The sequence below is a fragment of the Xiphophorus maculatus genome, chromosome 20, assembly GCF_002775205.1.
Source record: "Xiphophorus maculatus strain JP 163 A chromosome 20, X_maculatus-5.0-male, whole genome shotgun sequence".
Lineage (NCBI taxonomy): Eukaryota > Metazoa > Chordata > Actinopteri > Cyprinodontiformes > Poeciliidae > Xiphophorus > Xiphophorus maculatus.
In genome coordinates, this window is record NC_036462.1 from 18,280,192 (window position 1) to 18,293,758 (window position 13,567).

A 13,567-nucleotide genomic window follows, 5' to 3' on the forward strand; every position below is an offset into this window, starting at 1 on the left:
TTTTTTAACTTTATCTCTAGTAAAAATGTATTGAAGCAATGCTTGGTTATACTCTACCAACTTCTGCAATATTATATCCTACTATTACTTCAACAGAGACTTTGCAGTATCACAGACAATCTGCTGATTTTAACTCTTACCTGTCCAGGGAGTGACTGACTCTGCCCATTCAGAGGGCGCATCTATGTCGGTCCACCTTAAGAGCAGCACGGGGCAGTTTGTTGTGGAGCGAGCAGGGGGACGCCCTCAGTGGCACATGCCTGGCGCTTTAAGGCAGACTGGGGAAGTTAGATTTTGTTAAAGGTATACACATTCAAATATTTTCCAGGCTTCACATTGGCTATGGAGGGCAGCACTTTAACAATAACGCATTTTAAATGCGTCTGCAAATCAGTTTTCATTGGTTTTTGATCTATCTTTGTCACACGTGACAGTTTAATAAGCTTTACTAAACGAGGAGATTTGTAGATTTTGTAATGCAATTCTTTTCATATGTTATGTTATAGTATGTATATGTGGATATGTTGCACTTTTTCCACTTTCAATTTATCTCTATGTGGTGATACAAACAGGTATAATTGTTTAATACTCTGCATAATATTTGTGCATTATTATTATTTTCTCAAACTTGGCAGGGTCGTGTATTAAACCATAAAAAGCCAAGGTATTTGTATCATGCTATATAATATGACCATCACGAAATTCTGGTTTCAGATTTAGATCGACACACAGCTGGTTTGGTTCCCAGGATGGGAGCCTCAGTTTAGGTTTGATTCTTGTTGTTTTGAGGGCCCGACATTTTTTTACTGCTTTCTGGACAGCACACGGAGGCGGGTTTTCTTAATAAGCGAAGTGTGCATCTCAGAAATATTTCCTGGGATTTCCATCAGCGCTGGAGGAAACTGACAGAGCAGAGCAGAGCAGAGCAGCGGCAGCCCCCGGAGCCCAGCCTGTAAAATAAGCAGACGTCAGAGACTCTTCGCCCCGCTTCGCCGCTGCAGTTACATTTTTATCGCGGTGTAATCACAGCCTTATTTGCGGGATTTCACGGCTGCTTACAAGGCGCTATGTAGCGCAGCGAATGGCATGCTGGTGGTAGCTGTTAGACGTTTATCGGCTTTTTAATTTTAAACACCGTGCCTTGGCGGAAAGAAGAGGATTTCGTTTTATTTAAGGTAGCATGACAGGATCCTTCAGGGTGTCGAGCTAGCTGGCTAGCATTAGCTCAGTGGCTAGCTTAGCGTCCTGTTGTTGTAATGAATGGGGGTGGCTTTGATGCTCGTTCTGGGGCAAACTTTGCAACTTAATTGTATATTTTGTGATGATATTTGTATTTTGATAAAGCCATATCAATTACGCCAAACATTTGCAAGTCGGAATGCTCTCCATATGGTTTGGGACTTAGCAGGGTTTTGCTAGCACATAGCTAGCATGCTAATAGCTACCTCAACCATTAAAACATTTGATCTTCAAACAATTAAAACCACGTAAGCATATTTGTAGTTAATTGGGTTATTATTTTATAAATATGTAATCGAAAATCACCTAATGTAAACATGTAGTCGTGTTCAGGAGATCGGAAAGTATACAGAAAAAAGTTGAATTTAGCGCATTAGCCTCAGTTATTTGTTTTCCATAATAACGTTCCTAAGCAGGAGTTTAGCAGATATTCTTTCTGTCTAAGATGTTTTTTGTTTTTTTCACAAAAATAGAATCATTATTAAATAGCTTTACATTTAAATTGTCCTCTAAATACTAATGATTGCAAACATAATGTACGCTGGCATGTTTGTTTGATTGTTTATCGCTGTTTTTTTGTTGTTGTTGTTGTTGCTTTTGTTTTGTTTTTTTACTTTATTACTTCAGGTCAAGTGACGATGAACGAGCAGGAGGGCGGGGTGGTCTCATTTGACGAATATGTGCGGCAGAAGGCCCGCACTGTGCCTCAGCATAGGATGAAGGAGTTTCTGGAGTCCCTTGCTAAGGGCCCAGAGGTGCTGCAGGAGTTCAACCAGCAGGGGGGAGGAGGAGGAGCAGTGGCCACCACCACAACCATGGTGTACCAGCAGCAGGAGGCCAACTGTATCTACACAGACAGCACGGAGGTGGCTGGATCTCTCCTGGAGCTGGCCTGCCCAGTAAGACTTTGCTGCAGTCGCTGTTAAAGGAAATACACTTGTAGTTATTGTCTATAGCTTTCAGTCAGGTTTGAGAAGGTCGGAAGTCAAGGTAGCATGACAGGATCTCCAACGATTAAAGCCATCCTTGTATGTCATCAACCACTGTAAGAGCTAAACAAGAGAAATAAAGATTGCAATCGTTTTCACCGTTCCATGTTACATTGATACAATTCCTTTCATTAATCATTAATTAAGCAATCACATAATTAAAATACTTAAATAAGCTTCATTCGCCCCTTATTGACTGAAACTAAATTTAAGTTGCCTTTTATGCGTTTTTCCGTAAACCTTTTTCTGTAGCTCTGTTGTTACCATAGATACCTTATACAGAACGTTGCCAAAATCAAAGCATAGTTACAAGAAACAAAGTAAATAGATTCAGTTGGCCTTTATGTTGTTTTTTAAATAGAAAAAAAGTAGGTTCATAAGCTGCATTTCAATAGACAAATTTATTCTTCCTAACTAGCTTTAGGCATTTTGTTGGAGTCATTGTAGCTTAATGCTTATGAATTGTTTATTGTTTTAAACCAGAGAAGCCAAAACTTGTTCTCAAAATTTGTGTACAAGGTAAAGGATCAAAGTACAGCTAAAATATGTCTCTCTTTCAATCTTTTGCAGCATGCCTGAAATTGATCCAAGATGGACTGTTAATCTATTTTCACAACATAATATCACTTTTTAGATAAAACTGAGTAATAGCTATGCAAGTAAAAACACTCTTTGCTGTTCATTTTGTCATTCACACTATAAAAGTGGATTTAGTGAGATTACCAGCTGTGCATGCTTTCAGGAAATGTATACATGATCTCAGACTGATAGAGGCAACTTATTTATAACTTTGTCTGATATGAGAATAAGTGTGCTGTAAATGTGAGGCATTCTGGTTTGATACTTATTTATTAACACGTTCCTTAAATTTGTCAAACTCTTTTAACCAAACCAGCAAAGAGCCACAGATTTTGTGAGCTGGCAAAAGATGTCAGATGTCTAAACAGGAAAAACAATGAACATACAATGGTACTGTTTTATAGTTTCCTGCCTCTAATTGTCTCCTGGGTAATGAAAATGAAAACACAGGGTCACCTTTGTATATTTTTTTTATATTTTGCAAATGTTTTTTTTTTAAATCTTGAATAATATAAGATATTTGTCACGTTAGAGATAGAGGGAAAAAAGTTTATATAAATGTTTTTTTTGTTTTTTCACAGGTCCAGGTGACCTCAGCTGAGATTTCCCCCCAAATGTCTGTACATCCAGGCTCTGAACAGCAACTCCAAGTGCAGGTGGGTTTATATATTTTGATTTTTAAAATGCAATTAATAAGACAAAAGGCAGCAAAAAAAAGAGCTGCTGAAGACGAGTATATGGACATATTAAACAGTAGGTGTATTTGAGCCACTTAGTAATAATTGGACATTTTCAGTGCCAATTCATAAACTAAATAAGCAGCACAGTTAAGTTGCAGTTCTTTTTTTATTAGTTGCAACTCACAGTTGTGCAAACGAAGCTTTATGGTTGCTGTTGAACTGCAGTGTCTTCACAAAACATAGTATTTTTTTTCAGCTTTATTTATAGGTTTTTAATTTTAACACACAAGGACACAAGAGACTACCACATGAGCCGTCATGAAAGGAAAGGTATTAAATTAAAAAATGCATTAAGAAAGTAATACAATAACTGATGCTATAGTGCAATTATGGCTAGATAGAAGTATGGATATTTTGTAGATCTATTGTCTTAAAAAACAGTATTGTAATAGTAATAAAAGATATGACTACATAAGCCAACAAAGGGCAAAATAAATACACCAAGTGTAGTGTGCATAAAACGATCAAAATATTGTTTCTAGTTTCTCTTTGTAGAAATTGTTTTTGTTTGGCCATTTATATTCAACTTTCATCAAACATGCAGCAGTAAAAACAGTTTAAATCATTTAAATTTTCCCTGTTTTACCCCTTGATCATGTTGGATTACATTTCTTTGCCTCTGATTAGTGTAATTACTGGTGGGTTTCTGGCAGGTCCAGATTCAGGAACAGCCTGGCCAAGCGATGGGCCAGGTTCTGCAGGTGTCCTCTCCGTCCCAGCAGGAGCTGCAGGGAATCTCCACGGCTCAGCTGGTGCAGCAGGCCGAGCTCACAGAGGAGCAGCAGCAGCAGGTACAGGAGTCCTGTTGGTGCTCAAAGATCCTCAGTAAACGTGACCCGTTGGCGTTTTCTGAGCGCGCTCACCGTGTTTTACAGATTCAGGCTCAGCTGATTGCAGCTGTTGCTGGAGGTCAGCAGATCCAGCTGTCAAGCGGCGAACAAATCCAGCTGCAAGGAACGCAGCACATCCAGCTGCCTGGCGGGCAGCAGATTCAGCTCCAGGCGGGCCAGCAGATCCAGCTACAAAGCGGCCAGCACATCCAGATCCAGACCATAGAGGCCATGTCTCCGTCCCAGCAGCAGGATTCTCCAAGGGAGGGCGAGAGGCGGCCGGGCGCCATTGCGACCGTTCTCCAGCCGGCAAAGAAGCGCAAGGTGGACGTTCCCCTCGCCGTCTCCTACGCTGTGCCGCAGGGGCAGCAGCTGGCCACCGTTCTGACCATCCCTCAGGGGCAGCAGCAGAGCTACGTCTCCCTGCGACCCGACCTGCTGACCGTCGACAGCGCTCAGCTGTACAGCACCACAGGAACCATCACAGGTCCCACAGGCGAGACTTGGACCATCCCTGTCTACTCCACTCCACAGCAGCAGGGCGTGACACACATCGCCATACCACAGGATGCATACAGCACCGTGCAGGTCACCACGACTACCAACGGCAAGGACAAAGTGGCGACCAGCTCCGCGTCGAGGTCCGCAGACGGTCAGGTAGCCTCCACCCAGGAGGAGATAGTGCAGACGCTGCTGCCTGCGCAGTTTATGAACGGGAACATCCACATCCCGGTGGCAGTGCAGACTGTAGGAGGAACTTACAACACCACACAGTCAGTCCACATCTGGGACCCCAGTCAGCAGCAGAGCCACGGCGACGAGGGCACAGAGCAGCAGCTCCATCTGCAGGTTGGAAACGCATTCCTCTTATGTAGCTACAGCCACACATAAACAGTCCTGACATTAACTGTTAGTTAAAATAAGAATACTATAGTCTGTGGATTATTATACTCTCTGTTAATGCAGCTTGCATTCCCAGGAAGCATTTGTAAAGTTTTCCTCCTGGTTCTGCACAGGGTCAAGTAGAGACGGGCGCCGACGTGGAACCGCCTGCAGAGATTCTGGTTCCCGTGTCTCTGAAACCAGAGGAGGGTCTGGAAGTGTGGCGCTTCTGGGCAAAGAAGAAAAACACTGAGCTTAGCAAGCAGGAACAAACAAAACTCGCACCCATAGGACGTAAGTAGACCTGGGCTTTGAGTTTGAGATTCTAGTCTGGCTATAAAAACAGCACCGTTTCACTTTATTATGGCATTAACACAAATATTTACAACAATAATCTGTAACATGATGCAACAGCTGTCATTAAAGCTGCTATCCAGACTGTTTAGTAATATGAATCAAAGTCATCTCAGATATAGCCGCCTATAGGCAGGGTTCATACAGTACAATTCAAGCACTTTTCAAAAAATGTTCAAGGTAAGTTTTCAAACTTTTCCAGCACCATAGTTTGGAGATTAAATCAATACAAATGAACTAAAGAAAACAGTTTCAAATCACTGATATATGGCATCATTTATAACTGGTACCTTGTAATTATATTCTACATCAGAGGGACAAAGTAAACTAAAATATAACAAATCGTTATGTTTTGAAAATTTACCTGGCCGAAGACAACCTTTCAATTACACAGATCAATAAGTATTCATGATATTAAACAGATCAGTTTCTTAAGGAACATATTAAATGCTTACAAACAGTATAAATACTCACTTCACTTTTTGTAAAAAACATTTTCTCTTAAGTTTATTACAAAGCTGTGCAGTTTAAACATTAAGCACTTTCAAGGACTTTATACAGAAACCAAGCTCTTTCCAAACCTTGAAAACAGCTAAATGAAATTCAAGCTTTATCAAGGATTTAAAGCACCTGCATGAATCCTGGGTAGATCATCCTGTCATGGTCAGTTTTTCCATTTGTTTTGATATTTATCATAATTTCCCAAAACAAGCTTCTGTGTCTTGTTTTGGTGACATAATGTGAGTTTTTCCTCTTTACTTGCTCGTTTTAAATGACACTCCTTTTAAAACGTGAGCCATCATGCAGCATTTATTCGTTTTATGAACAAATACATACACAGAAAGCAGTCAGATGCACTGGAACTAAATTCAAGCAGGAATCTGAACACAGGCTATCCTTCTTTCAGCCAGCTGGCTGGCAGTTTGCAGCCACAAGTGGAGGAAAGACACACCTGGTGAAAACTGCAATCAATCCAACCATTCTACCTATGCAGACAGTTCAAAGATCTAATTTTAGCGACTTTGAAACAATTATATACCGATGTATGACTAGAATTAAGCTGGCAGCATAATTGTTTTTACTAATTCTAATGTTTTACATCGCACTTTGAGAAAAACTAGGAGCAAACCTTGTCCTACAAATTCAAAGTCCAGTTTTTCCTCTCCGTTGTGCCGATGTGCTCAGGTCGCCAGCCTCTGCGTTTCCAGGAAGACTTGGTGTCCAGCGCTGTTGCTGAGTTGAACCTGGGACTTTCCTTGATGACTCAAGAAGCTCGGGGCTCAGAGGAAGAAGAGCTGGCGCCTGATGTTCTGTATTATGTGTTCTTGTGTATTCAGAAGGTTAGCATCTCCACTCTTAAGCAAAAAGATACCAGCATGGCATCTGAACTTCTTTAATATTTGGGGGTTTTTTTGTAGTATCTGTATGAAAACGGACGTGTGGATGATATCTTCTCCGATCCGTACTACACACGCTTTTGTGAGAGTTTACACAAACTTTTACAGGACTGGAAACCCAGCATCCATCCTTTAGGTAAGGAGGAGTCTTTGTTTAGCTTTTATTTAATACTTTGAAAGAAAACGTGCCACTTTCTTTATTTTTGTTTGTTTTCCTTAGGTTATATCATTCCAAGTCATGTGACCGAGGAGATGCTGTGGGAGTGTAAACAGCTTGGTGCTCATTCTCCTGCCACGTTGCTTACAACACTAATGTATTTCAACACTAAGTGAGTAATCACTAATAGATTACTTGAATGAATCACTGGGTAACAGATTTTAAGAACTCAGTTATTTTGCAGGTATTTCCGTCTGATAACGCCTGAGCACCACATGAAAGTGGCTTTTTCAAAGGTGTTGAGACACTCGAGGAAGAATCCCACCAACGCCAAGGACAAGGCAACCAGTATCCGCCTTCTGAAAGTGCAGAGCCAACACACCTCCGGACAAAAAGGTGATGCACACAGCAGGTTCAGGGTTCCTACACTCTTAAAAAAAAGTCAAATAAATTACTGTTAACAGTAGTAGATATTTCAATGATGAATATCAGATACTTTTTTGTCTATTTGAGCTGTTAAAGAATCAAAAAGGTGCAATTTTAACTCTTTCGTTGGCTTTCAGGTCCTATAACTTCTGGGATATAAACTGGACCTGATGTTCTTGAAGTTGGTTTGGTTATTTTGCCAAAGAAATCATCAAATTTCTTCGTTTTGGGGGGGAATTTTGTGACAAAAGAGCATTAATCACAAGCTGTCAAAATCCAACTTGAACATTGTTTCATGATGTGTGGAAACACAATCTGTTTACTGGAAGACAAACAAAAACAAACGGATAAACAAAAAACAACAATAAATACACTGAATTATGAAGTCTCTGTAAACAAAACTGTCCTTCAAAAACGGGGCTTGTTGAGACCAAAGTATCAGACTTTTTCATCCAGTTTTTAGTAGGAAGAGAAAAACGATAAGTCGTGCAAATGTAAATTCAGCTCGTTTCAATTGATCATGCAATTGATTTATTGTGACAGGTCTACAGCTCCCTGACTCATTAGCAGGTTTTTAACCTGCTGTGTGACGATTCTTTCAGGAACCGACGACATGTATGAAGAACAGATTGAAGATCCTGAAAACCCTCTGCGCTGCCCCATAAAACTTTACGACTTTTACCTCTTCAAATGGTGAGCGCCTCCTCATTCCCAGCTTTCCACTAAGGTGAAACATCCTGTTGGCGTCTCAAAACGAATTCACTTCCCTGCTTTATTTTCCAGTCCCCAAAGCGTCAAAGGTCGCAGCGACGCCTACTACATGACGCCCGAGCCCGTTGTGGCGCCGAACAGCCCGATGTGGTACTCGTCCCAGCCGCTGTCGAATCGGCAGGTGGAGCAAATGTTGGCCCGCATCATCGTAGTGAGAGAGATCCAGGAAATGATGGGCGCCTCTCCTGAGAGCGTGAGCTAAGCTGGGCGGACTGGCTGGACTTGACTATGCAGCACCATCCAGACTACACGCCACCTCTGAGGTCATCAAATAAAGCGGGGCATCTTCTAAAACAATCATTTTCTTCTGAGCAGAGCATTATGATTGCATTTGCTAGTTCCTGAGATATTTCTCATCTGACCGGGTTGGAGAGTTATTCCTGCAGCTCTATAACCTTTGAACTTTGAGTGAGCTGTGGGTGGTTGTATTTTAGAGCGGAGGTGGATGTTTTGTTCTTTTCTTCCTGTAGACGTCTTATTGACACGATATGAAATTATTCAATACTGAACATCTTACTCTCACGTCTTACTTCTCTCCAAGCTCTCGCTATGATAGGTTGCAACTCATGATTACAGGGATGATTGCTCCGGTTTTGTATTCTCACTGCAATTTAAACAATGTATTGATAAGTTTAAGTCTGAGGAATGTGTGCCTTTTGTTTGTTTTTTTTCTTTTTTTACTTGTTTTTGAGGCTTGTCAATTTTCAACAGGATCCAGGATTTTATTGTAATTATTCAGTAGACTTGATTTCCTCCCCGGTCAAAACTAGCAATTGGAGAACTACCAAAAATCTTGCCATCTTTAGCCCTTCATGTATGTGTGTATAGTAGGACATTAAAGAGGAGAAACGGTTGGAAATATTCTTGTATTTTGAATTGTGTCAAATAATGCAGGGAAGAAAAAAAGTTACTTTTGTGTTCCTTAGCATATCCACTTTAATATGAAGACATTATATAGCTCTGTACAGTAACAAGGCTGCAATGCAACCATTTTCTACAAAACAAACTCCTTTTGTGCTTTATCAAATTCTTAACACAAACTCAGGTCAGTGTTGATGTAAAAGTCCCCATTTAATTTAAATGGTTATTTCTCCTTTATTCAGCAGCCTCTCAGTACAATCCAGCTTTCTGCAGACGCAGAGGGGTTATTCATCATTTTTGTCCTCTGGGAACATCAGCTGCAGTCTGTTCAGTGTTTTTATGAAGTACTTGGGCATGGGGCAGGACACGGCGACATCGGGCTGGCTGCGACCCGGCAGCACCAGCCGGCGCGCATGCAGATGAAGAGGAAGGTACCGGCTCTTGGTCTGCTCCAGTCCGAGCTTTTTCAGCACACGCTCCGGTAATTTCTGAAAAACAAAAAACTAAGCTTGGCCTTCATAGAAGCTTTGTCAACCATTTGATTTGTTCTAATACCAAGTAATTACATTTCTACAGGAATATTCAAAGGACAATAGAATATCGCCAAAAAGTTCATTTCAATAATATAAAAAAAAAGACATACATTCACTACACTGAATATTGTCACCTTCCTAAAATAATGGCATGGGACATGATGACGTCCTCGGTAAAAATAGCCTAACTTATTTTTTGCCAAAAGACATATATATATATATTTTACATGTTTCACCTGTGGTGCCAGTTTGCTCCAGTGGGAATATTTGTGATCTCCAAGAATGGGACACGCCAGAGCGTACGCCATGTGTACCCGCATCTGGTGCTTCACCCCTGTGCATGCAAGAAAACAGGGGAAGTGGTACTAAAACTGGTGGGGGAAAAAAAACATGTAATGTCAGCTGAAGTAATGTGGTCTAACCAGTGAGAGGCTGGAGCTCAACGAGGCTGCAGCCGTAGCTGCTGTCCAGGACTCGGTACTTGGTGGCTGCAGCATGGGCCTGCCGGTGGCTTCGCACTTTGGTTACGCCGTCACCGGCCTCATTCATTCGGAAAAGCGGACTCAGCGTCATCTGAAACGAAATGTTATGAAACTAAAGAACCCGTGCAAGATTACCTCCATTTCAATATTTCTCTTTAATTTAATCATCATTAAACCACAATAAACTGGTGGTAAAGTACTTAACCCCAAGCTAATCAGGTCTGTTCTATGAGGCTAAATCTGAGCAGCTTAACACGCCATGTTGAGATAAACACAGGAGTATTCGGTGTCAGGACGGTTCATCTAACCAAACCCGTCGCCATGGCAACACAGGATAAACACCTAAGCTCTTCCATGTCAGGTCATCAGCTCAGCTGAAATAATAGTCTTAGATTAAAAAAAATAAAGATAGAATTCAAAATGTTTTAAAAACTGGCTCAACAGTAAAGAAATACTAAAAACTCATAACCAACACAAAAATAAAAAATTTGATTTTCTCAAAAACTTGCCTGTTTACCTCAATTAGATTATGATCAAAAGGTTCAATACAATCTAAATTTGATCACAATCCAGTGTTAACTTGGGGATATCTTTATATCACTTTATTAAACTGTTGCTTTACATCTCCTACCATTTTACTGTGTACAAATGTTCAACTGCTTGTTAACACAAATAGGTCGTTCCAGGCAGCCGCTATAAGACATTCTCATTATTTAAAGTGTTTTCCAACCATCTTAGTTTCAATTCCACACATTTTTTTTATTTTGTTTTGTTGTAATTCACCTTCTGGGATTAATAAATTATAAACTATCCAATCCGTCTGTACTGAAGACAATCTTGTGGCACCAATGAATTTAATCATCCAGGCATAGCGAAGACTCCTGGATGCTTAAAATTGAAGATGAAATTTAAAGGTGAACCTGTAGTTTTATCTTTTTGCACCGAAACTTACAGAGTGACATTTAAAAATGTGGTTATTTGTTTTTATAAGTGGTGTGCACTTCATTATCGGAGAGAAACAAGTAATGTTTTCAGGTGTACAGCTAAGGTCACCAGCATAGTCCCTGCTTTTAAGTGCAGCTTTGACTAATCTTTATTACATTCTCATTGAACAAATAATCAAAAATGGAGAATAAGAAACACCTTGAAATGTGGCGTAGGACCTGTAACTTCTCTTTCGATGATGGGAATATCGATCAGCCCTTCAGAGGGAACAGGAACACCAACCGTGATCACCCTGAGGAAACGCAGAGACCTTGGTAACTAACACAGCAGCTTTATTTAAAATGAAACCATGCGGCTACCAATAATGACATCCATCATTTTACCAATATTTCCTCTCCACTTGATTATTTCTACTCAGGGAGAGGATGTCTTCCAGTACTGCTTCGCTCCGGGCCAGCAGGAGCGCGCCAGATGAGTCCTTCTCCAGACCCAGACAGGGCAGCAGCTCGGTGTCCGTCTTCGTCTTCAGCCCGTCCAGCATTTTACAGAGAACAGGAAGCACAGAGGTGATGGTCGTGACACCAGACTCTTCTAAAAGACAGAAAGGGTTTTGTACAAATTTTAAATGTCATTCCAGTACTTAGCTGCTCAACAAGGAGCCCTGGTATCGCTTCATTAAGATCCAAATGCCAGATTAATGGAAACGTTTTAAATCTCACCACTGGGAGAACACAGTATTCACGTTACCAAAGCAGAGGATGGTTAACCCTCTTTACCTTATACATATGCCTCCCACTCAAAAAAGGCCACTTGCTGGGACAACACAGTCAGCGCAATAAATAAGCAAAAAAATTTACAAAAAAATAAATACATTTTGCATTTAGATGCAAATATGTGAAAAAAAAAACATTGCAATAGGCATAGTTCTAGCTATTTTCATTTATTTTTTTATGTGCAGATGTATCCTTTGCTACAATTGATCAAGCATACACGGTAGGTCATTGCATTTTAGGCCATATTTATTTTCTTATTTAAAAATGGAATTGAAATATTTGGTTTTTTGCATCTTTTGATGTATTTATAATATTCAATAAAAATGTTTAAGTGAAAAACCTGCAGAATGTGCCCATTTTTAAAATCCATTCAACAGTAATAAAATATAGATAGATAGATAGATAGATAGATAGATAGATAGATAGATAGATAGATAGATAGATAGATAGATAGATAGATAGATAGATAGATAGATAGATAGATAGATTACATTTTTCTCATGGTGACCGATGGGATACCTACTTTAACCAAACTGTTCAATTTAGGAATATTTTTCACACAAAATATATTTGATTTTTATTCACAGAAGATCCTGTGAAGCTCTTTCTGAACTCTAACCCAACAGGAACCCGGTTTACCTCTGACAGGGACGCCGTAGGGCTTGTTGAGGATGACCACGTCTTTGTCCCGGTGCAGCACGGTTCGGTGCAGATGTTTGGCCAGCACGTTCGGATGGACGTTTTGCAGCTGCGTTGTGAACCTTTTCAGCTCGGTCACTCTCTGCTGTGAGCCGGACACCGGAGGATCCGTCTCCTGAGTCCGAGTTTCACTCTGAGTCTTCGCCTTCTCCTGTCGGATCTTTCTGGCCAGGTCGATGGCTCTTAGCCGGGGTTTCTCGGCGGTTTCCGGGCCGCCCGGCGAGGGCTCAGCCGCTGTGCTCTGGTTCCGGCTGAGGACCGGTGCTGTGCCCCGGAGCCGGCGGCAGATAGTACGCGATTTAACCCAAGAGAAAACCATTTGGTCGCCCAGAACGGCTACTGCTTTACAGCAGTTCATTATGATTCAAGGTGAAGAAAGCGGAAACACATGAGCCATTGAAAACAACCTTGCAGGAAACACTATGAGTTTATATCCGGGTCGCACTTTTCAAAGTAAAAGGACTCAAGCGTTTAGTTCGGTGGTATCAAAACTTTTTGCAGGTGAAAATTTTTAATTTTTCTCTATTAAAAAACTGCAATAATAATATTATTTAGAATTCTTTCTACTTTACCTGCACAACATGAAATCAGGCAAGATTTTTTTTATTGTTATTTTTACCAAAAGTAACTTTAATGTGGCATTTGCCTTAAACGTTTATGTAACTTTTGGGGCCAATTGTTTTTCTACTCTGTTCTGTGCAACAAGAAATAAAAAGGGCGCATCAACTAACTCCACACATCAACACATTACTGTGTTAATGTGCAGAGTTTTGGTCATTTTATTTGTTAGACATATGAATGATCTAAGATGTTTTTAGTTCATTTCCAGCAACAAAAAATCTCATTTTAAATTAAAACCTATAATGTGTTTAACCTAAGGACGCTTCTGACTAAAAAGTTACAGGATGTT

The 13,567-nt window shown here is 40.5% G+C and overlaps 2 protein-coding genes across 3 annotated transcripts; one reads left to right on the plus strand and one right to left on the minus strand.

The window, feature by feature from the left end:
• Positions 1 to 810: 810 nt before the first annotated feature.
• Positions 811 to 9,223, plus strand: LOC102223485 (glutamine-rich protein 1-like). Of its 2 annotated transcripts, none has more exons than XM_023325197.1 (12): positions 811 to 1,175; positions 1,867 to 2,138; positions 3,389 to 3,463; positions 4,201 to 4,338; positions 4,423 to 5,226; positions 5,394 to 5,553; positions 6,799 to 6,953; positions 7,032 to 7,146; positions 7,231 to 7,339; positions 7,412 to 7,563; positions 8,196 to 8,286; positions 8,377 to 9,223. In XM_023325197.1, the coding sequence occupies exons 2-12, from the start codon at positions 1,878 to 1,880 to the stop codon at positions 8,564 to 8,566; spliced, it is 2,250 nt and encodes a 749-aa protein (XP_023180965.1). In that variant the 5' UTR covers positions 811 to 1,175; positions 1,867 to 1,877; the 3' UTR covers positions 8,567 to 9,223. The 2 variants fall into 2 exon arrangements, with proteins under 2 accessions (XP_023180965.1, XP_023180966.1); XM_023325198.1 differs by lacking the exon at positions 811 to 1,175 and adding an exon at positions 1,187 to 1,487.
• A 35-nt stretch (positions 9,224 to 9,258) lies between these two features.
• On the minus strand, positions 9,259 to 13,096 carry LOC102233424 (mitochondrial RNA pseudouridine synthase rpusd4-like). The gene is made up of 6 exons (XM_005807321.2): positions 12,598 to 13,096; positions 11,569 to 11,776; positions 11,384 to 11,477; positions 10,181 to 10,331; positions 9,995 to 10,092; positions 9,259 to 9,713 (listed from the first exon to the last, which is right to left on the minus strand). The coding sequence occupies exons 1-6, from the start codon at positions 13,013 to 13,015 to the stop codon at positions 9,510 to 9,512; spliced, it is 1,173 nt and encodes a 390-aa protein (XP_005807378.1). The 5' UTR covers positions 13,016 to 13,096; the 3' UTR covers positions 9,259 to 9,509.
• Positions 13,097 to 13,567: the final 471 nt, after the last annotated feature.